General features: G+C 40.1%; 2 protein-coding genes across 3 annotated transcripts in view; both read left to right on the top strand.

The window, feature by feature from the left end:
• BZW2 (basic leucine zipper and W2 domains 2) overlaps positions 1–7,368 on the top strand; it is a 52,528-nt gene extending 45,160 nt beyond the window's left edge. For both annotated transcript variants that reach the window (XM_072412965.1, XM_072412964.1), the window contains exons 9-12: positions 1,740–1,886; positions 4,122–4,260; positions 5,754–5,876; positions 6,933–7,368. In XM_072412965.1, the coding sequence (XP_072269066.1) occupies positions 1,740–1,886; positions 4,122–4,260; positions 5,754–5,876; positions 6,933–6,961 (438 nt within the window). In that variant the 3' untranslated portion in view covers positions 6,962–7,368. The remainder of the gene's footprint in view (positions 1–1,739; positions 1,887–4,121; positions 4,261–5,753; positions 5,877–6,932) is intronic.
• A 10,196-nt stretch (positions 7,369–17,564) lies between these two features.
• Positions 17,565–25,196, top strand: part of TSPAN13 (tetraspanin 13) — a 31,777-nt gene continuing 24,145 nt past the window's right edge. Inside the window, exon 1 of the mRNA XM_072412967.1 lies at positions 17,565–17,736. Coding sequence (XP_072269068.1) covers positions 17,674–17,736 — 63 coding nt within the window. The 5' untranslated portion in view covers positions 17,565–17,673. The remainder of the gene's footprint in view (positions 17,737–25,196) is intronic.

Raw genomic sequence — 25,196 nt, forward strand, 5'->3', positions numbered from 1 at the left:
TAAAAATTACATTTAGAGTTAATTATGTATTTGTATGCTTCTGATACATATATCAATATTCTATACATTTCAATAAGCAATATCACTTGCTCTGTTATACTTCACAGAGATGGGATTATATGATCTATGCATAGATAAACTAGCGATTGAGAGGCAGAGTAACCGTATTTATTGTACAGCTCCCGACACGTTTCGCCACAGTAGGGCTTTTTCAGGGGTGCAATATTGTATACGAATTGTAGTGGTCTGTGTACATAGAACAATACATATAAAAGAGTCCAAATTAATACATGACATTATAATATGATAGAATATAATATAAATTGGTTGTAAAGTATCATATAAAGTATCATATAAATAAATCTAACATATTTAGAGTGTAAATGTGTATGCATATATAGGTACATACGTAAAAGCATTAGTATATGCAAATAAAGTTTTGCATGTTGTACAAACATAAATATATTACTTATAGATATACTTATCATTGCAGTAACTTTAAGCACTATGGTTGTAGGTGATTTTACGTAGATTGGTGGTTGGTTGGGGTTTTACATAGAAAGGCTGAAAAAACACAGCTGAAGGTGCTCGTAAATAAAATAAATAATTAAAATACTGCTATTCGTTGTATGTGATTAGGGAGATGTTATATCTATATTTAGGGAGAGTAATAAATTTTTATTATTCTTCACGTATGTTTGGGGCATTAAATAAATACAATTCGGTAAATAAAACAGTGCACCAAATAAAGGTCCTTTATGTATTTAAAAACATGAGCATGCAAATTGGACAATGAGTTGTAATTGAGTTAACTGATGCTGCTGATTCTGCTAACTGTGGCCTGTGTATCAGAAATTTCTGTACTGGAAAAGGGTGCATACAATACACAGGGAGGTGGAGTGCCAAAGTAACAATAGAAAATAGAAAAAAGAGCAGAAGTATTGTCAAAGTGAAGCTCCAGGCTAAAGCTCATCAACCCCCTAAAACAGGCATGTCCAAAGTCTGGCCCGGGGGCCACTTGTGGCCCGTGTTCAGATTTCCACCGTCCCGCAGCCTCTGGCACAGGGAATCCCCTACATCATTATAGTAGGCATGTGCTATGCGGGACCTGCACGGACCACGCCCACTCTGATTCCAAGAACGTGCTCTGCACGGAGCCCAAACTGACACTGTGCACAGGGAATCTCTCAGGTCACTATGGTGGGCCTGTGATGTGGGGGACCCGCGCAGACTAAGCCCACACTAACCCTGAGTATGTGCTAAATGGTTGGCTGCCACACATTTTCACCTCACCAAATCTGACCCTCTTTGCAAAAAGTTTGGCCACCCTTGCCTTAAAAGATTACAGACTGTGCAGCTTTACTCATTGAGATTACTTAGGTTTAACATCTATTTTTTCTCACAGAGCGAAATGCAGCAATTCTTTAACATTTCTGGAAGAGACTGTAGTCTCTTGTTTCATGTCCCTGTGTCTTGCTGCATTTTACTAAAGCTTCAATGCATCTGAATGATATTGCAGGGGCCTTGAAAAGACCATCCCGAAACCCAGGAAAAAGACTTATTGAGACATCAGCAGATAAGGATACAGAAATTTGAAGGGAAAGGAAGATGAAATTATAATCACATCAGGGGAGTTTTTTTTAAGCTGGGTGCACCCGATATCTTTCCATTCTATAGAACCATTCATTATTTTCTCTTGGTTTGTCTGTAATTCATTCGATCTGTCTCTCTGTTTGCAGATAGTGCTTTACTTAAAGGAAGAAATGAAACGGAACGAATTAGCCGAACCCGCCGTCATCGGGCTCCTGTGGACCTGCATAATGAATGCTGTGGAGTGGAACAAAAAAGAGGAGCTGGTCGCAGAACAAGCTCTGAAGCATTTGAAGGTGGGATGTCTGTCTGTCTTTGTATAGAGAATCACTAAGATCGTAGCTTGATAATCCTGTACATGGACAACCAGTAAACTGGCCCTATAAGTGTGCCAAACACTCCAAGGCTCAGCGCTCTGCAATGGTGGAGCCATCAGACTCACCTGTTCAATGATCTGTGTCTCCAACCTTCATCGCAGCACTGCAGCCTCTGGCGTTCTACAGATCTGGGAGTTTTCTCTTCATCGTGCAGCAAACCAAGTTTCCTTTCCCACATCACTTTTGTGTCCATTATGTCCTGTGGTGTGTAAAAGAAAGGAACTGCATAACACAGAGCGAGTTATATGGCCAAATTTAATTTTTTTTTTTAGCTGATGGCAAGGTCACCTAAGAGTAACAGTAAAGCTACGTACACACTTCCAATTATTATCGTCGGAAAGCGAACGACGAACGTTCCTGCACGATATATATGAACGATCGTATAGCACCGATTCTGCACATAGAGGTAACGACACGATCGTTCGTAGATATTGTACACACAATAGATACGATCGTTTAAGCGATAGAGGAACTATGTGCACGACAGGAAAGTGAACGGACGTTCGTTCATCACGCATGCTCTGAACATGGACGATCAACGAACGACCGTACACACGAACGATGTTCAACGATCGTCGTCCAATCCGATCCGCCGGTCCGGTCGTTCGTTTCCAGCGACTTTCCTCGTTCGTCGGCGTCGTTGGTTACTTTTTTACGAACGATTTTTTGCCCAATCGATCGTTCGTCGTTCGATTGGAACGATAAAAATTGGAAGTGTGTACGCACCTTAAGCCTGATCCTGCATGGTAAAGTAACAGTTTCACTTTAAAAAGCCCCAGGGTCACGTGTATAAATATATATAAATGCTAAGAGATACATTCCTATATTTACCTTTCCAGCAACCTGTTTTTTAAAATCCCACCTCGCCTCTGCACAAATTCAACACTTTTAGTATGTGGCATACCTGCACCCCCACTGCATGCTATGGTTTTACCCGCTTTCTTGTACATCACTACAGGATGTATGAGCCACCGGGAGAAAACCACAGCAAGCAATAGGGGAAACAGGGATTTGGTCTATATAACTGGCAGGATTCCAGCAGCAGCTAGCAAGAGGTAAATTGTCCGTCAATAAAGGAAAGTATGGTAACTCTTCTCCTTTTAAGATACTTAATTTGGTACAAGTGACTGTCACCCTGAAACACAAAGCCACTTCATTACCAGCAACACATATTCACCTTTCTTTCACAATCCAGCTACTTGTTTTAACCAGTGGCTACATTGTATTTAAAGCATTATGATGCTATTTATCAATAGTTCTATCATAGCAGCATTTGTCCTCCCTTATAACAGTTGTACGCCATTGCTTGGAGCAGATCTTGTTTGGTAGCTCAAAATGTTCTAGAAAATAGGACAAACCATACATTAGCCAACAATAGCCAACATTGCCAGAGGGCTCACCTTGGTCAGCTTTTATTCATACGGCTTCCAGCAGATAGAAAACTTTTCTGTAACTGGTTAGGTTCTAATAAATGTTATACGTCCATCTAAGATTAGCTTTCCCTTTTTCCCAATATTTAGCACTTTTTCTCAAGATTTAGCTTTCAACACTGGCGTGTGATTGCTCTGCAGAACAAACTGCGTTGTCACAGTATTACAGGAAGTGGAAATCTAGCTGCAGGAATAACAGATATTACTATATTGTGGGGTGGCAAAGGCTGCTGTGTTAATGCTGAATGGTCACATAAGTTTGCTATTAGTTCCTCCATAGAATCAGAAATCCTTTAGAAGCTTTCCGCTCACCTGTATTGTTAATGTGAATGTTTAAAATATAAACTAAAGACTTTTCGTGGGCTCTATATATCAATTATTCCCCCAATCAATTTCTCTGAAATTTGCTCAGATCGTGAGATCTTTCTACAGGTCTCCTATCAAAGCAATGACATGTTCTGCCACCTAGTGGCCAATTGTCAAAATGCACAGCTGTCGCAATAGGAAATGAATAGGAAACAAATGTTATAAGTGAATTGACAAGGGAGTAATTTATAAATGGAGCCCTGTGTATCTGAGGCTGCTAGCTGTTGTACTTTATAGTTTTAATATCATGCCATGCCTTCATTTTGCAAGCAGACTTGTTTGTTGTATAATACATGAACAGCACCAGGAGCCCCATTGCATTCTGGAATAGGCGCTTACCTATCTCCTTGTCTTACAGCAATACGCACCACTGCTGGCAGTTTTCAGCACACAGGGCCAGTCAGAGCTTGTGCTCCTTCAGAAGGTTCAGGAATACTGCTATGACAACATCCACTTCATGAAAGCCTTTCAGAAGATTGTTGTTCTCTTTTATAAAGGTAGGCGGCTGCTGTGTTTCTGTAGTATTGGGCTAAAAATATCAGCTTAAAAAACATTTCTCTGACCTGGTGAAGCTGCGGATTGCAGAGAGGCAAAGCTAAACCCCAGGGAAATAAAAAATATAGAAATGTATCTTTTATATTTAATAATAAAACTTTTTTAATATGAAAGCAGCATAAATACCAGAATTTGACTTGATATCAGCTTCATTTATATCATGTAGAGCATCTAAGACTCAGGAGAGACAAGCAGCACAAGGAGCCTCCATATGTGTATTTTCTGTGCATGGTTGGAAGTTTGTCTGGAGTAAAGATTTGAAGACAAACTTACATATTACAGATTCTGCCTTTGTATTTGTATTGCCCTTTGACAGCTGAAGCCAACTGGCCTCAGCTGTCACAGTGCTTTTCTCCATGTGAGAGACTGTGACAATGTAAGGTTTATTTGTAAATCCATATGATCACATGCTCAGGAACCACACTGATTGGTTACAGATTGCATTACCGTGTTTCCCCGATGATAAGGCATCCCCATCAAATAAGCCACCCCTTGATTTTTGCACAAAAAATTAAAATAAAGCATCCCCCGCAAATAAGATACCCACCAATACCTGCCATTGTGTGCCTCTGTGTGACTCCTCGATGCTGGCTGCAGTGCAGAGTGAAACTGAAAGTAACTTCAAAGGACAAGCCAGCTGCTGATCCCTGCCCTAACGGAGTCTGTTACCCGGCCGTAGAAGCCAAAAAATAAAGTGAGTCAGAGTCAGTCAGTGAACAGAAGGGGACAATGAATGGCACATGAGTGATCGGAAGGCGACAATGAATGGCACAGAGTGATCAGAAGAGGACAATCAATGGCACATGAGTGATCATGAGTGATTTTCAACAATAAATGTGTACTGTAGTCTTCTTCATGGAAAAATAAGACATCCCCCTGAAGAAAAGACCTAGGGCATATTTTGGCATTTCAAAAAATATAAGACAGTGCCTTATCATAGGGGAAACAGGGTATGTCGTATAACATACTGATACATTCCTTCCTGCTGTTCTGCCTTAAATTAGTCCTCATAATTTTCCTCTATCCCTTAAAGAGCGCTGAATATCTTTAATGCATGTGGCTACAATTCATATCCTGTACAGAATGTCTTCATTTGTAGTCACCCCATTGTGCTGTGCTGAGCAGAAACTGCAAACATAACCTCCCCAACCATGATACACAAAGCAAGAATTCTTGAAACATGGAGTTTTCTTATAGGCAAAATGCTTATTTTGCCGGGCTCTGCTGCCCTCTAGTGTTCAACTAGAAGTGGCGAAAACCAGCAGCGGCTTCTACACAGAATGATGATATAAACCAACAATCTATATTCCTTCTATATGATTGCTCATTATTAATGTAAGGGCTGTCATTTTGGACTTTTTATGAGTACACCAGAGTTTATTATTTGCTTTGTGCATGGGTTAAAAAAGTGATGTGATTGACCCTTGTCTTGCAGCCGATGTGCTGGGGGAAGAAGCCATATTGAAATGGTACAAGGAAGCGCACCTGGCCAAGGGAAAAAGCGTCTTTCTTGATCAGATGAAGAAGTTTGTGGAGTGGCTGCAAAACGCAGAGGAAGGTAATGCAAAGCCCCATTGTAGAAGCCGCGCCTGTCCTTCCATATCGGGTTCTTTCCGGACCAGTCTTAAATGTTTTCACCGAAGGAGGAATTTGTAGCTCTTAGAAGGTTGCTGGAACATTAAAGAAAAAAATCAGGTCTCCTACTCTACCAGACTGGGCTGTGTTATATCTCTGATCTGTATGGACAAAACATTGGTTACCCGGTCCTTGTGTAGACATCCAAAAGCCCTGAAGCTTCTGCTTGGTGCTGCATCTGGTCAGCAGATTCTGAGCTGTCACTCAAGTGACATTCTATAGTATTTCCTTATTCTCTTTAATGGTTTTGTATGAAGATAATAGGAGGAACAGAGGAGCAGGTCCAGCACAGGCAGTAATTGGACCCTTCTGGGAGAGGAGAGGGTGATGATGTGCAAGGGGGGGTCTGTGCTGGGGTGACGACTCTTCCTAGAGATGTCAATTCCCAAATTCGGTGTCATATTGCAAGCCAATAAATTGTGATCTTACATGCATTTTGTTAGGTTGGTGACAGGTTCTCTTTATTGGTCAATATTCTAATACAGGTAGTCCCCAGGTTAAGGACATCCGATATACAGGCTTTCCTGCTCGCTGTGTGCAGAACGAGGCTTGAAGGGGGGAGGGGGTGGCTTGCATGACTTGCAGAAGAAATCTTTTGCTAAACACAGCTGAGGTTGTGGGTGATTTTAAGAGCTGAGCTGATCTCTAACATCTTTTTAATTTTTTAATGACCATGGCAAACTCTGCAGCTGTTTCTTTTTGCATATCAAAGCACAGCTTGCTCCAGAAGTTAATGAATGTCTAGGCTCCATAAAGTTTTTCTTTTTGCTTTGTTTGTGATTAGCTCACGGTGAGGATCTTATACAGTAACTGACACCATACTGCCTAATAATATGTTGAGACAAACATCTAATTGCATTTATTAAAATAATGTACCTGTTGCGACTTACAAACCAATTCAACTTAAGAACAAACCTACAGTCACTATCTTGTATGTAACCTGGGGCCTACTTGTACTAATAAATTGTTTCCATTCCAGAATCGGAATCTGAAGGGGAAGACAACTGAATGTCCATGAGCCAGGTTTGTAGCAGACGTCTCCCTGGGAAATGCCGTTCTGGAGGCACGAGGCTTTCACGTAGAGTCTGGCAGTTGTCCGCTAGCAGTTCCCTTTGTGTGTAGGAAAAGCGCTGGTCAGTTGGCGCGCTCTGGGCGTTTTACAGGCGGAATTCTACCTCCAGTCTGTCTCTGATTTAAGGCAAAGCCATTTAGCCGGGAGCCGTCCAATCAGACGCAGGCTCCTTTATGGACTCCTATTTATTAGTATTTACAATCACCGGTGATACAATCCCCGACCGTGTACCCGACCGTGTACAGAACTGTAGATTGTGATTGTAGCTCCATAGCCGCTCGTGTATGTGATAGAAAAAATAAACCGTTTTTTTTTTCCATTTGAATAAAAGCTTTTTATCTTACTCATGTGAGCTGTGTTTTCTAAAAATATTAATGGCTTCAAGTCAATTTTTTTAAAAATTTACAATAAGAGGTGCATTTATAAAGTTGGGTAAAAAAAATCCTGTGGGAGGGCCTGTCAAAGTCATGTGACTGGCTCTTCTACAATCACAAAGCTCTATTTGCTTCACTAAGCAGAGAGAGCTTTGTGATTGGAGTAGAGCAAGCCACATGACCTGCTCTCCTCCAATTATAGAACAGAGAGAGCTTCATTGGATAAAGAGATGGGCTTCAGTTGATCACACAAAACACTATATCATTGAAAGCAAATGGATGTTGTATGTTGTATTTTTTCTGTTTTATTTGAAATATTTATTGTTTTCATTGACATCTATATCACTGTTTCTTTAAATGACATTCCATACTTATGAGTAGAGCAGACTGAGGGGAATAACTATTCAGCTGATTCAGTAATTTACAAATTTTAGGCTTCAGCTACGGAGCACTGTAAACAACTGGTCTACATCAGTAAAGCAGTTCAGTTGGACCCAGAACCACTTATATTTGTTCATTATAAATGCTTGCAGGCTGAGTGAAGTGGAAGCATAACATTTCTGGTTGTTATTTCCATAAAGGTCAGGAGATCTTGCTCTGACAATGCAGAGCCACATCCTCTGCCAGCACTGAGATGGTTTGGAGTTGAAACAATCATGTAAATCCGTTGTTTGTGCAGTTAATAATTGTAAAACCGTTACATAAATCAGCCCTGCTGCAACCTCCCACCTGCTGCAAAATTACAAAATTGCAATCTGATCACTGGGGAGAGAGGACTAAGGAAATACTTCTTGCTGCCTGCAGCAGACCAGTGGAATCATCCCAGCCAAGACAAAGTCCCTGGAAAAGAACTCAGAAGATTTGAAGCATAATGCTGAAAACAAAAAGCTTTTTTGTGTGTGTATTTGTGATATTTAATTATTGTTACAGACTTGTAAAGTTCCTAAAAATTCCACTTTACAGAATCCCCACTGTCGGATGTGAATAAGTATGTACACCCTATGGACATTGTTGACCTTTTGAACAGCAAACATTAGTTAGGCTTTGATCACACTGGCCATGAAGTTGCAGTGTGGTAACCACATCCTCATGTCAGGGAACAGCTGGCATTACATGAAACTTCTACCCATGGCAGCCCAATGAATGGGGGCTGGCAGTGAGCGCCCAGCTTCAGGATTGAGAAATCCCACAAGCGGCTCTCAGTGGTTGGCGTTTCCATATATGACAGCAATGAGCTAAACTGGAAACGCCAACCACCAAGAGCCGCTCGTGGGATCGCACAATCATGAATCTGGTCTCAACCTGACCCTTGCCATTCAAACGGTGCCTACAGATAAATGTACCAGATGACATGAAAATGCAGGTTTGTCATATAGAAAAAGTAAGTACACCCCTACATGTACCAGCATTCAATCTCAGATGCAGCATCCAATCATTTCGATTGGTGCTTCTCTTACATAAATATTATTTTTTGATTTACATTAAATAATTCCTATTGGACAATTTCTCCGAGGTTGACTGCATTAAGAGCAGGTGGACCATTTATTCCAAACTGAGTAGAACTGTTCCATTCTTGTTGGTTATTATCAGTGCTGTGTATGGCAATCATGGCTTCTATGGTGATGAGAGCCAAGAAGGCCGTACTTTAATATAACTGAAATGTGTAAATGATTTAAAAGTACCAAGGAACTCATTGAATGTGCATAGGAATCACAAGGTTACTGCCTTATTACAGAAGGAGAGGAAGCCAATCCCAAAGTGATAAGGTTAGAAAATACCACTAGAGTGGTTGCCGAGCCAATAGCACATAAGAGAAAAAGTGGAAAGATAGCGCTTCTTTATGGCGGAAAATAAGTCTAGCATGACATGAAACCTTTTATTTCAATTACCAAAACATATACTTCTTAGACATCATTTGTAAAAGAGGCCATGACAATGTTTACCCATGACTTTATAAAATACTCTCACTAAAGAGTCCAAGATGTGGGTCGGTACTGTACTTATGGTCTCACCCGACGCGTTTCGCCCTAAACGGGCTTCCTCAGGGGATTGCTGAGACCTTGGTATATTGACCCTGCTGATTTGGACAGCTGCCACCAGCTTTTTTCCTCCATACCTCCTCACGCAACACTTAGGACGATTCTTCCTTATACTTGGAAGCACCTCTCAATTAATCCATAGGATGTTTGGAATATCTCTGCCTATTTTTGATAGTGTTTTTCCTTACACTTCTTACAAGATCCAACACATATCTTCTGAGGTTGGAGATATATAAAAAAAATAGAACCGCAGCCAGTGTACACTTTTAAATCGTAGATACCTCCATCTACTAGAACTGGATTAATTATTAATTAATACATCATTAAGATAGCCATCCAAAATCTCCAATCGAGTCATTTCCCCCCTTTTGTGACATTTTCTGGGTTGAATGTACTCTTCCACCTTCCTCTCGTGAGGTCAATATACCAAGGTCTCGGCAATTGCCTGAGGAAGCCAGTTTAGGGCGAAACGCGTTGGGGGAGACCATAAGTACAGTACTGACCCACATCTTTGACTCATTAGTGAGAGTATTTTATAAAGTCATGGTTAAACATTGCCATGGCCACTTTTACCAATTATGTTTCTAAGAAGTATTTGTTTTAGTAATTGTAAGAAAAGGTTTTATGTCATGCTAGATTTATTTTCCACCATAAAGAGCCTCTATCTTTCTAATTTTTCTCTTACTGCCTTATTATCCATACATGGGTCTACACATGGGCAGAAAAAAACATAATGACTTCCGCACTCATAACCTCCTGAAATGCACGTCTCCAAGACTTTTCTAGAGCTGCCCCCACTCTCTGGAATGGTCTTCCTTGTTCTATTCCACTTGCTCAAATAAGAGCCATTAAAACCCAACGCTTCAACCTCACCTACCGGTCTTCTGTCTCCTAAAACCATTACTACTCCCCACCATTCCATATCCCCCTCCTATTGTATGATACTTCACCACCTCCTAGATTGTAGGCTCTTCTGGGCAGGGTCCTCTCCTCCTCCTGTGGCAACCCCTGTTGGGGGGAGCTTTTTGGGTTTTTTACCCCATACTGCCAAACCCTGCACCATGCTTTGACCAAGCATAAGCTACAGCTCTCCTCTAAACTGCGAATTGATCCAATGCCGCAGCCAACCTTCCAGTATAAATGGCATTGTCACATATTTACACAATACATGGTCAGGATCTCTGCAGTCCTTTTCGATGTGTTTGCGCTCCCTACCTATCCTGACAGATGCTGCCAGCAGTAAATATACAATTGTTAAATAAACTCTGCCAGATTCTTGCATAATCTTTATAAATAAGGCCCCATCCCACAGCACTGTGCCATACAGACATGACGGAGGTCTGCATAATTCACACATGCATGACTAATTCACACAAACACTGCCGACTCCATACATTATTCATCGAGTCATGTCAGATCCTGTGTGTGTTTATTTTCTGAATGGTTTAAATGGGGATACACACATTACAGGCAGTGATTTATATATTACTGTATGTGGATGGTGGAGCTGAATAGGAGATCATTGCTAAATGAATAGAGAGCGCCATCTTCTGGTGATAGTAAACTAAGGCACAAAAGTATGAGTTCCCCAAACATATACCCTTATGTATGAGTTCACTTTTCATATAAAGTAAAAAATGTGGTGAAGGGTCCAATTTAATACACAATATATTTTTTTAAATATATGCAATTGTAAATACACCCCACCATCTCAGATTCTGAAGAATTGCCTGTGGATAAAGAACTTGCCTGCTTGGGGAGATAGGGCCACTAGGGGGCACTGTGGCTTGCACAAAAGCGGTGTTAGCCCTGAGAAGGGCCAAGGCGCAGAGTCTAAGAATTACTCAGGTCTTCTCCTGAGCCTCTAGTGGTGAGGATGTTGCACTGCTGGTTACTGCCAGGTTGGGGTCCTTGGGCACACCAGGGTGGGCAGGACGATACACGGTACTAAATCACAAAGCTGAAGGTCAAGGCAGGCAGTAACCAAGAGCGGTCAGGTCACAAGCCAAGGGTCAAATACCAGGGATCCAGGAAACAGACACCAGTGACACACACAGGGAACACAGGAAACCCTGGAAGCAACAGGAGGCACAGGTAAAACTGGGATATCCACAGACAACACTGGGAGGAACACAGGATATCCACAGAGAGGAACACTGGAACAGCTCAACACATGAGCTAGTCAGGGGAAACACTGAATCAAGCAACAGGTGTAGAGGAAATGCTCAGCAGAGCTAGGGGGCACGGCACTAGTGGAGACACATTGCACAAATGCTGAGTGCTGTGTCTGAGCCAGCTAAATAGCCAGGGAAGAATAAGAAGTTATTTCCTGATTGGCTGGCGGGTTGGGCGAAACTGATAAAACTTGGGATAGCAGGTGCTAATGGAATTATATTCTATTTAACCAAATTTATTACCACCAACTTCGATTTGTCTTTTGGGCCAAATACAATAAAAGAGTTATTTAAAAGGTTTTTATTACCAATTTTGGGATAAATTGCAGTAAAATCAGGTGGGGCGGGGTCTGTATGGAGGTATACAGACCCCAGCAAAGACTGACAGAAAATTGCCAAAACAAAGCAGAATTAGTGTAGAATTAGGATTTATACCCTCAAGGACACATATGATAGTATTGTACCACTACATAAAGTCAATTTAATTTGTAGAATTTGATGGATTTTATGTAGAATTTTGATAGAATCAAGTAATGAAATAAAATTACTAGGCAAAAATTATACCTAATTCCTGAATTTGACTTAAATGCCGCATTTCTCTACTGTATGGTTACAAACATAATTCAGCTAGAATTGAGATCATGTGACCCCAGGGACACTTCATATGCTGACATAAATAGGGAACAAACACATTTCTAAAGCAATTTGTTTATTAACATCAAACTGTGATTTTTGCATTGTATGAGTTATAAAAAACATAGTTTTATTTCAAGTAAATAATTTGGAAAAAAAATCATGAGATTAACCACCTGGGTGTTACACTGATGTCTAGATTTCTGTACCAAAAGCGGTACACTGTTTTTCATGAAATTTTTTTTTTAAATTGTAGACCTGTAACTTACAGAAATATGTCAGAACAAGGGTCTAGTAGATATCATGAATATAAAAAATGTTTGAAACACACAAACATGTAAAAAAAAATAAAAAATACTTTTATTAAAATAAATAAAAGACACAAAAATACATAAATAAATAAAAAATACTGAAAATGCGATAATTCGGTATACTGTGTAGTAATATATTTTTCTAAAACACCTCCCTAGTGTCCAACAGTCCAACGTCACATACCTATAGACAAAACCACATAAATATATTTTCTATTATTTTGTATTGGATTGGATACAGGACTTTGCATTGAATCCAATACAAAATATTTGAATTTCCCGCTACGACCCCCATTGACGGGCGCACGCACGGACATCATCAGGAATCGCTGAGGGACGCGTACGCGAAAGCCGGGTATTCTAATTTTTTCCAAACTTCCATGCAAAAAGTGTTAATTTTTTTGCATGGAAATTTATTTTAGATTGTAGGCTATAATTCACCGAATTACTCACTAATTACTTATAATTCACCGAATTACCACATAACTCACCGAAATATGTCTAAAATTTTATAAATTTAATAATAAAAATTAAAAAAAAATATTAAAAAACTTTAAAAAAAAATCTTTAAAAAAAAAAAATAGTGTATAATGTAATGTACAGTACCTTATATAATATATATATATATATAATACAATTATATATATATTTTGTAAAGATTTCTTTGTATTGGACTCAATACAGCTTTTTTGTATTGAGTTCAATGCAAGGCGATTTGAATTTCCCGCCCGCACCGACGCATGCGGCACCGTCACCAGGAAGCTCCGGAGATCGTCACTGCACTCGCCGGGAGAAGAAGCAAGATAGAGGACTCCCCCTTCTGCGGGGAGAAGGTATTTTTTTTTAGAGATCGACGCTGGAACAGAACAGATCATCACAGCGGGGACCAGGTAAGTTAATGCATTTAACCACCCAACAAAGTTTGGGCTTACCAATTTTTGCTATATTTTTTACACCGAACCAAGGTCAGGTTTAACGGTCGGGTGGTTAATAGGCTTGGGACCTTCCTGGATTGGAAATAGGATAATTAATAAACTGTATTTTTATAGCGCCAACATATTGCACAGCGCTGTACATTAAAATGGGGTTGCAAATGACAGACGGATACAGACAGTGACACAGGAGGAGGAGAGGACCCTGCCCCGAAGAGCTTACAATCTAGGTGGTGGGGGAAATATCACACAATAGGGGGGAGATATAGAATGGTGAGAAGTAGTGAGGATTTAGGAGACAGAAAAATACAGGTAGACAAGGATAGGAAACGTGTGTATGCCCATCCTATCCATAAATATTTCCAACACTGGCCTGACCACACTGAATTAAAAATACAAAAAAGTAAAAATCACCATGCACCACTATTTATTACCACTAGGTGGCAAAGACATTCCATTCATGTAGTTGTGGAAAATAAAGAGACCCTGTCATTATTTACCTGGCTACATTGATGGAAATAGATGGGAATAGATAATAAACCTACACTGAAAAAAACACAGGACATTGTTGTCATTGCTGACCTTTTCTAATTGTTTGGCTGTTTTATAATTTTTTTTCATAAAAAATATTTTGTATTGAAGCCATTGCATCAGAATGACAACCAAGCAACTAGTATTTTTTTAAAGATAAGTCAGCAATTGCCCAGATACCCCAAATGTGCCCCAGGGTCTGCAGCTTATACTAGCCCCCATGAGACAATGCATGGTACGGGTGATCAGTCTCTAACACATTAGGTGCATTGTAAGGTGACGGAGTGATAGCAACATTCACACCCCATTCACAGAAACCCTTGGTTGCTTTTGGGGACATCTAAGTGATAGCTAGATATACTGTAAATGTTAGTTTTAGATAGCATAGGGAATAGTTAGAATCCCTGCTAAGTTTTCTTTATGTGTCTGTGCCCCTGTTTATTGACATGGCACACACAATTCCCAGTAGGATCAATAGATAATTTTTGTCTGAATTAATTGTACTTAGCATTAAAAATGCATCTATCACATCTTTTATATTTCAATATTTTTATTGATTTTTCAACAACAAGAAAGTACAAACAATATAGAGAAAGAAGGATGAGATGAGGAATGTGACATAGGGACAGATCTCACGTGGTTCAGCAGGAAATGAGCCATAACAAGGAAATGATAAACATCAAATTTGATAGAAATGTTCCCATTACACTTGTGTCCATAATAAATTTCCTTGTATGATATGAATAAAAAAAAAAAAAACAACATGGTATAACAATAATAAGGAATTTAGGATAGGAGTAAAAGATGAGAGGAGAAGGGTAACAGGATCCTGCTGGGGGGGACATTGAACAGATGAGTAGCGGAAGCATGCTTTGGATGGTAAATGTGAGCATAAACCAATTGTGTTGGAGGAAAGATTTTTAGATGGCAAAGCTTGTCCAGAATAATTCCGGCTGCCAGTAACATATATGATAGGAGACGCTGGGAATGTTTGGAGGGCTTAATGTTGGGATTGCCAAGCAAGTGTTATTTGGAGCTTGAGTGTTTTATATTAAGGTGCAGAGAACAAATACTTCTACCCAGTAGTTCTGTGCTGTGGGGCAAGTCTACCATGTGTGCCACGAAAACATAGAGGTAATACATTGTGGGTTGTACACGGGCCATGAGTCTATCCAGTACTAAATACCATCACAAGAGGGTCATATATAATGCACAATCAGGGAAGTGTTAATGGAAATTTTAAATAATATATAAGCTGTTTGTTGCCATTCATCTAGATCCCAGAAATCCAGGTCCCATGGCCACCAGGAAAGTTTCACTTTCACTTACTTTCAAATGTTATAAAGCTATACAATTCCTGATCAAGGTGCAACTTTGCACCAACAAATGAGGCAAATTGGTTATAACTAAAAATCTGATGCCAGGCACAACCCTCTTGTATAGAGAGAGGCCAGGCCTACAAATCCAGGGATGTTAATGAGGCCCCAATATTCAGGAATCCTTTATTTATCCATCATTGAAAGCAGCAAGGCCCCTGTAGGCCTGGGGGGAATCCGGATTACCCCACAAAGGTCAGATTGGGAGGTGACTAGAGTATAGACTCTTCATATGGCAGATCTGAATGTTAAAGCGGACCTAAACTAAAAATGACCTTCTATTCGGTAATAAAGACAGAATGGGAGCACAGAGACTTCTGGCTTCCAAATCTTAAATGCTTTAGGGAAAGGGGAGGCATATAATTGGGTATAGGAGTCCTGAAAAGTGGTTAGTACATACAAAGGATTCTGTGACAGCTTACCATCAAGGGAAGGGACAAAGGTTAAGTTTGGGAATAAGTTTGTTTTCCCGACAACATTCCAGTTTGTCTGCCCAGATAAACCATTTGTGCTTGGACCTGTATGAGGCTTTCTCAAAAGCAGTATGGGCCTCCTCAAGTTCCTCAAGTTGTTTGGCGAGGTCCCTATGCGGCGACTTTTTATGTCTATCTACTAACTGTTTAGATCTCATTAATTGTTCTATCTGTTGATCCTTGTGTTTTTCCTGCGAGATGCCAGTTGGATCCTAGTGGTGGCCTTATATGCTTTCCAATTGACAGCTTGCGTGGCATTAGCCAGAACATTAGTATCCAAAAAATAATCAGTCTGAGTTTTAATACATGGCATATCTCCATATTGATCAATAGGCTTTCATTTACTCTCCAAAGGGGCTTAGGGGCACCCATAAGGTCCATGTGCAATTGAAGCATCAGAGGGTCATGATCAGACCAAGGTGCTGTGAGAATTTTATTAATACTACACAATATTTATATAGCACCAACAAATTACGCAGCGCAGTACAAAGTCCAATATTATTAGTTTTAGATTGCATAGGAGTTATTTAGAACCCCTGCTAAGTTTTGACAGCTGGCATGGTATTAGTGGGATCATCGGAATCAAAAAGTGGTAGTATCGGAAACAAAATCATTCTGAGTTTCAATATCTAGGTTGAGAATCACCCATAAGGTCCATGTGCAATTGAAGCATCAGAGGGTTATAATCAGATCAAGGCGCTGTGAGAATACTCACTAAGAAGAGAGAAGGGAGCAGACTAGAGGAGCAAAAAGAATGAGCGATCCTAGCATATTGCTAATGTGCGAATGAGTAATGTGTGTAATCTCTTACTGGTTGCATTCCCGCCATTCATCTATGATACACGGAGCCCAATTATTAGTTAGCTAAAATTTGGTCTATGGCCAAGTTAGTGTCACATAGAATAAGAGATGGAAAAGAGATTTGCAAATAGAATACATATGGGCAGCATGGTGGCTCAGTGGTTAGCCACTGCAGCGCTAGATCCCAGGTTCGAATTTGGGCCGGGACACTATTTGCAGGTTCTTCCTGTGTTTGCGTGGGTTTCCAGTTTCCAGTTTCCTCCCACATTCTAAAAACATGCAGTTAGATTAATTGGCTTTCCCCCAAAATTTGACCTTAGACTGTATTATTGACATATAACTATGGTAGGGGCATTAGATTGTGAGCTCCTTTGACAGCTAGTGACATAACAATGGACTTTGTACATTGCCGCATAATCAGTCGGTGCTATATAAATACTGCTTAATAATAATGATGAAGGCAGTCGGTCAGATATGGGGGCATAATAGACAATGAAGGTAATCAAATTGCTGGACAGTGAGCCTAAAACTAATAAATATCGACCTTCTGGATCTCTGATGACTTCTTTCTCTAAAAAGGTTTTTTTTGCCAGGCATAATCCTACCCCTTTCTATTTCTCTGATCTACCACATCTTTTATGTGTGAACCACCTGCAACAACCATTGGATACTAAGCCTTAACAAACTGTGAACAAACCCCAAGGACCTTTACACTGAATGTATCTTTTTTTTCTTCTTAGGTTTAGATACATTTTAATGATTGGATACATTATAAAGAAATCCACCTTCCTGCATATCCACTAATGGCCAGTAGATGGCGCTCTGCAGAGCCTGCCTTCTCCATACATCTATATGTAAGAGCAAGGCTCAGCCTCCTCCCTCCTATTTCCACCTAAGAGAGGTGGGGAGAGATCACAGCTGTCTCATCTCTCAGCCTTACAGATCATTTGCTGTCTTTGCACAACCCAGGACATCACCATAGTGGGACACTGAAAGCTGCCAACATGGTGTGTGGTGGCTTCACCTGCTCCAAGAACTCCCTATGTGTGCTGAACCTGCTGTACATTGTAAGTATCACCTGAGCATGCTGCTGCCATGCAATGCTTAGTCAGGGCTGGGTGGGGGCTGCACTGGGCACCTGCCTTGCTTCAGTCCCCATTCATCTGCTCTGTAGATTGCATTGCAGCAGCAGGAAGGCACAGATCAATATACAGGATATTCTTACCAGCAATGTATTTTTAGATCTGGCAGGGGAGAGGGGCTTTGCTTCACAGGGAGCTGATATTAGAATTCAATGTCTATTATTCATTAGAAGCTAGAAAGAGGGGTGACAAATCACCATCCAGTAATTGTATTCTGTATTCATCCTATTATTATGCTTTACAATAGAATTGTTATTCAATATTTGTTTATTTTGCTTTTATTTGTGTAGATTGTTTTTCTGTTTTTTGTTTTTTCTTATAAACTGCTGGTTTTGTAGTTCTCTAGAGACAATGGTGAACCTCCCATGGAAGCTCCTTCTCCAAAGGAGCTTACTATCGATTATATTGATAATCATTTCTAATGTTTTATATATTAACATTTTATTTTATAGTTCTATTGTTTCCCTAAATATATATGTATTGGTATAATGTACCAGTATATTATGTGCATTATATAATGTATTGGTGCAGCAAATTCAGAACATAAAGCCTATATATGTATTCTGATATATATTGGATAAATATTGATTCAATATGTTTTATTAATATGTATGAGATAGTTCTATGTTTTATTCTGTTGCTGTACAACATATAGAGAAGATTTAAATACAGGGGCCAAATACAGGCAATGTCGAGTCTTGCCTTTATTTCTGAACCCAAGGAGCTTACAATCTCATTACCAGTAATAGTGATACAACGTGTTATAGTAATATATGTGAGACAGTGTTGTGATTTATTCTAGTCCTCTACACCATACAGAAAAAATATAAATACAGGGAATGTAGAGTCTCTTATCAGTTCCTGAGCAGAGGAGCTTACAGTCTATTTTCTTGCAATATGATTTATAAATATTTGTGACAAAGAGCTATGGTTAGTTCACCATATAGGTAAGATATAAATGGGGGGTGCAAATAAAGGGAACACAGAGTCGCTCCTGACCTGAGGAGGTTACAATTTACTTTCTTTAGTATTAAAATAATGTTTAGAATAGCGCTATGGCTTCTTTTGGTGCTGTGTACTTTACAAAGATATAAATACAGGAGCCAGATACAGAGAATGTTGAGTCTTGCCTTTCCTGAACCAAGGAGCTCACAATCATTTTACCTGTAATAGCGATACAATATGTTTTATTAATACATGTGAGATGGTGCTGTACACCATATAGAGAAGATATAAATGATGTGAGACAGTGTTTTCTGTATTTGTCCCCCTGAACCAAGGAGCTTACAATCTATATTCATATGTTTTTATATGTAGTGCTATTGATTCTTCTGTTGCTGTACACCATGTACAAGAGAACACAGAGCCACATTTAATTCCTGACCTGAGAAGGTTACAATCTACTTCCTTCAATATTGAATTATTATTTTATCTTTGTTTATTATAGCGCAATGGTTTCTTCTGGTGCTGTACTCTTTATATATAGGAGTTATATTAAGGGGGCTAATTCACAGAACCCTGAGCACCATGTGAGCTTACAATCTATTTTATTTAGCAATGTCACAATTTTTATAATCATATTTAGTGTCATGCTATTGTTTCTTATATTACTGTACAAAGTTATATATGGAGAATGGTGACAAATTCAAAGGGCTCGAAGATCCACATCTATTCCTTCTCTAATGAACTTACAATCTATTTTCTTTTGTAATGTTACAATGTTTCCATTATATATAATGCAGTACAAAGTGATATAGATGTGGGTTCCAGTGTTCTGCCCCTAGGAGCTTGCAATCTATTTTCTTTAGTCCAGTTATAATATCTGTCGTTAGGTAGTACAGCTAAGGGAGACAAATACAGAGAGCACAGAGCATCACATCAATTCATTCTACAAAGGAGGTTACAATCTATTTTCTTTAATATAGTTACAATATGTTGCATCAATATTTAATATTGCGCTAATATTTTATATTGATTATGTTTTCTAATGGCTCAGTACAGACGTGAAATGGAGAAGGGTGAAAAATGAGATTCATATGGAACCGCACATCAGTTCCTGCCCTGAAGGAGCTTGCAATCTAATTTCTCTTTTTATTATTAATTTATATAACACTGTTTCTTGTTGTTCCATAAAGTGATCTAGGGTGATTCATATAGATAACACTAGGGACAGTTTAAGATGAAATGGGGCCCTGGGCACAGCATTAGTGCTCCCTGCACCACTCGTCATTCTGTCACTTGGGGCAAATTGCCCAGTTTGCCCTCCCCACCAATGGCCCTGGATAACACAGATACATAAAACTTTCCAAAGACAAGTGCATAAATTCTACAGATAAACAGCAGTTCTCTGATACAGTAGGAGATATGTGCTGTGCTTGCAGCAGTTTACAGCCTGTTTCAGGGTGATCTGGGGGGGAAAGTTCATTAGGTTCTGATATATTTTTGAAACATGGGAAGCGATTGGGTTGCTAATAGGGAGCATACAAACTCCATGTAAATGTTTTTTATTCTGGGAACTGAACCCAGGGCTGTGGGGCCACATGGCTAACTAAGCTTCTGTTCTTCCCAGGTTCACCTCATCATTGTATAATAATCAGCAGGTCCTTGCATGCAGGACAAAGAGCGGGCATGTTGTCACCGATTTAGGGCTCAGATCCATGTGAGTGTGACTATTAGATTTAACTCCTTGTGGATAATTGTCTGAGCTGTCTACAACAGGAACAATTCAGTGTGGTTATATCTTGTGTTCTCCTTCTTATATGGGCATTATGTTTGCTGCTTCTGGTTAATGTGTCACAGATCAAGGAGTAACCTGCTGCCAGGTCCCATGAAACTTATCGCAAGTGTTTGGGATCATCCATATTTGTTGTACCCATTGTGCCACATGTTGCGTGTTGGCGCTTGCTGTGCAGCCCCTGTAGAAAACATTCTGTGTTTTGGTGCTTGCCAATCCAGGAAAATCATTTTTCAGGTTGACTAGTAGGTAAATGTTTCCTGTGGTTTTGCATTCACTGAATATTAATGTTGAACTGTTTGATGATATCAGGGGCCACAATTGAGATGCTTAATATTTTTCCTCCTTGCTTGAGATTTTTTTTTTCTTAGCAGAGTTGGCATTATCATCAAAGTGTTGGGCTGAGCTCAGATGGGCATTGAGGCTATGGTGCAGGTAATGCTTCCTCTGTGAGGAGATTTTACATGCAGCGTTTCACCTGCAGCTGCCCATAGGTAATGGAACGGAGAAGCAGCGAGCAGTTGATTACTGCCCATTTTCAAATGTGCAAATGCTTATTCATTAAAATGGCTAACTAGTTAGGACTGGCACAGTGCCAGCCACCAGAATCTGCCAAGGAATCACTACAGCTTGGCTGTCCCTTTCCTTTATTGGATTTCAGTTCTATAAACTATAGAGGTCCAGCATTGTTACATATTGGAGAAACTGTTATCTGCCTCTATTGCAAAGGGAAGCGCAGAGACCTAGTGAGTGAGGTATGTGATGAAAAACAGTTTTACCTAACAATTTAAATTAGCGTGATTATGGTGGGGAAAGAATGGGGGTGAAGAGGAAGAAGAACCAAAGAAAAAAAAAATGAAATACCATCAGGTTGAGTCTTTCTACTTTTCAGCTCTTTATTTCTCCAAATTGAGTAAATCAGCCCTTGGAGTTGTGTGGACATCCTGAATGACTACAAGTCCCAGCAGGTCTGGTAGACTCTCTATCTTAGACAAACAGGATAGGCTGTTGGTTTGATTTTCCTGGGACAGCAAGGAAATGGGCATTTATTTAACATATCCTGTTCTTTATCTCCAGACTCAGGATGTGTCCACATAATTCAGTGCAGATTCTGTGTGTATTTAGTACTAGAAATATTTCTCATTTTATAGGTGGCGATTTTGTCTTGCACAAATAACTAACTTTTAATGTCTTTGGGGGTTTCCACCTGGACTAGAACATATTGCCATACTCCTTTTCTTCTGCATACTTTGGAGTTTTGGGTGTTCTGCTCCTCCTTTTACTTTCTCCAGAATATAAAATAAATTAAACAATCAGGAGGTGTTATGTGAGGTGTACAGAACCAGGAACCTGAGAGCAGAGATCGCACTGACAGTGAGATATAGGAAACCAGCTACCTAATTAACTTGGCATTCCGAAATATCAGTTTCTGACCCTTTAAAGTAGAACTAAACTATAACAGGATGAAGGATGATAATACCCACTGTATATTCAGAAAGGTAAATAAAGTTTTGGCTAAGATTCACATAAATAGAGAATATGTTTGGTTAATTTATTTATTTTTCTGTTAAGTTAGCTTATAGTAAATTTAATATAGGCTGTTCTTATGGCAGTAACTCAGAAGAGCATTTCAGGCTTTTAAAAGAAAGCCCCTGGCCATCTCCTGGGCCACGCCGGCAGCCCCTGGCCATCTCCTGGGCCACGCCGGCGGCCCCTGGCCATCTCCTGGGCCACGCCGGCGGCCCCTGGCCATCTCCTGGGCCACGCCGGCGGCCCATCTCCTGGGCCACGCCGGCGGCCCCTGGCCATCTCCTGGGCCACGCCGGCGGCCCCTGGCCATCTCCTGGGCCACGCCGGCGGCCCCTGGCCCAGTATCTTTACCTCCAGGGAGAGGTAAGAAATCTGGAAGGTGGGTGGCTGGAGTTCCTTCACTCCCTTCTTTCTCCCTTTTCCCTGAACATATGTTCAATTTATGAAAGTACACATAGCTGGAGTCCAAATAGTTGGTTAAATTCCTAGTGTGGTCAGATCATACATTAATATTTAATTTCTATTTATTGCGCTTTAATAATCACCTATGTTACCAAATGTACATAAAGCTATGAAGAATGTGCTCTGATAGTAGTTTATATCTAATAAGCTCATTGCTTAGATATGATATCCTGACATTTAGCCAGACCCGTCATGGAGGTTCTTTCCTCTTCATTCTGCAGCAATGAAATCATGAATAATATATGGAAGCCTGTATGCTGACATGCGTCACATGACGGGCCCTGAGTCACAGCTGCCATGTTTGTTTTCCGGAAGATGGGGTGATGGATTTATAACTATTTTATTTGCTTGCATGAGACGTGCTGGTGTTTTATATCTTATCACTTTGCACCTGTTAGACAGCAGCCTCATATCTGACTCATCCCTCCAAGTAACAGGTAGATTGAGGAGAAAGTCTGCTGGTTGATCTGATACGGCTGTAGATCCTAGAAGATGAAAATCCAGTCTGTCCTGTTTGCCCGCATTGCCGCAATACTTGCTGTCATCAAATACACAGTTAAAACACTTACTCAATGCTGGAGGGAGTCATAATGTTACAGTCTCACGCTCTCTCAGGGAAATATTAAAACTTTCCAGAGGTCACAGCCTTCTCTTCTTGTAGTTCCAGATTGTGGCCTGACGTTTAGTTTTCTGATAGCACTTCCATGATGGTTATAATAATATGTGTGGTGGTTTCCATAACTATGGATAAGCCCTTTGAGTGACTCCTCAAAAATTAGGGCCAATGTGTTCACTGGCTCCAGGCCCCTTCATTCGCTCCATTTGTGCACTGCAGAACCAGTGATAGGAAGGTTGCACAGAGCTCCACCATGATGATAAAACTGTGGGAAAAATGTACATCTGTTCTATGGATTCATTCCCATCAATTGTTTTTGGCAACAATTACAGTATTCTCCCCAGAATTCTTTTAAAACTGGATGGGAGGAAGCTGTAGGTGGTTGGTATCCCCTTTATTGTGACCCAACTCTTCAGTAGCCACCCAAAAACAGCCGGGGAGTAACTAAAAAGTGTCAGGTGGTGTGCCCAGCAAAAAGGGGCCAGGGATAACCCTGGATTATCTTTACTTGCAGAAATGCGTGCAATACTGAATCATTTGGCAGTTTACATAACATAGGCTGGTGCTCTGCGTTGATATTCATTCCTAATCGCACCTCAGATACACCATTTCCTAACATTGTGGTGTTTTGAGCAACTCATTAAAATTCATGGGCTGCCCTAATGCAATGTATTTCATTGTTCATAAAACGCATATGGAAGCTTATGTTAATTGAACACTTCTGACCATTATCGTTTTTTTGACCACTGCACTATTAGGGTTTGGAGACTCATTGGTTGATTTATTAGAGAATTATGTAGAATGATGGGCAGTTCCCCCAATAGGGGCACCAATATTAATAAAAGCTTGCTAGAAGGTCTAATTCCTTTTTACTCCATGTAACAAAGAAAGGGTTTTGTCTAGTGACTCACTAAACGGGACAAATAAAATAAAGGATTTGTCTGGTGCCATAGATACCATCAATTTGGAGAGCTCCACGCTGAACAGGATTTGCCGTTGTTCCGTTTCATGGTGGAATCTCATTGTATCACTAACAGTTCAGTAACTTGTTCTTCAGGTATGGCGAGCAGATTTCGTCAGTGACATAACGACAGAGTGTGTGCTCCATAGTGGAGGCCCTTGGGTTCGGTCTTACATGTCACATGGCTTATGACTTAATTTATGTAACTTATTTTGCTTTAAATTTCACACTTTTTTATGTAAAGTGGAAACATTGTTCACATTCATATTCACATTCTTGATGCCACTTTTATGTAGTAAATTTTTAATGCTTTTCTAGGTCATCCTGATTAAAAGGTCTCTCCACAAATGTAATCTATAGTGAACGGAAATCATTCCCAAAAGGAAAATGGAGGCAGCCTTGGTTTCTTATTAGGCTACGTACACACGTCAGATGATTCTCATTAGATATTGCTTTAAAGCTCGTATCGGATGAGAATCTGACGTGTGTACAACGCTCATCCGACGTCATTCCTGGCGGATCCAGAAATGATGAATGACTACAATGGAAGTGAAAGGAAGAGAGCGCAGTGGGGTACCTCTCCGTTGTTCTCCCCCCTCTTCACTCCATAGCGCAGAACAGCTATGTATGTACAGAGCTTCTTCATGCATCATTCAGTCTGTTGTCGTTGAAAAGGATTATGAAAGAAGTCTTACGTGTGTACGTAGTCCCAAGTGCTCCAGCTTCAATGCATTTAAGGCATTGACTTGGACAAATATGTAGTTCAGCAATGTCCTAATTAAGCTGTCCATAAGGCTGGACCCTGGAAAGTAACATATATTAATAAGTAACACCAACCCTTCCCCCTGAGCATTCATTCCCCTGTTTGCTTAGTGATAAGATAAGATGAATTATCCTTCAAGCTTAGTATGGGGTCCCACAAAAGTCAGTACTCTAATCCAGGAACAAAGAGCAGCCCCTCTTAAGCTACGTACACACTTCCAATTATTATCGTTGGAAAACGAACGACGAACGATCCTGCACGATATCTACGAACGATCGTATAGCACTTACCCGGTATTCATATACTTCAATAGCTTAAC

The sequence above is a fragment of the Pyxicephalus adspersus genome, chromosome 5 (assembly GCF_032062135.1).
Source record: "Pyxicephalus adspersus chromosome 5, UCB_Pads_2.0, whole genome shotgun sequence".
Taxonomy (NCBI): Eukaryota; Metazoa; Chordata; class Amphibia; order Anura; family Pyxicephalidae; genus Pyxicephalus; species Pyxicephalus adspersus.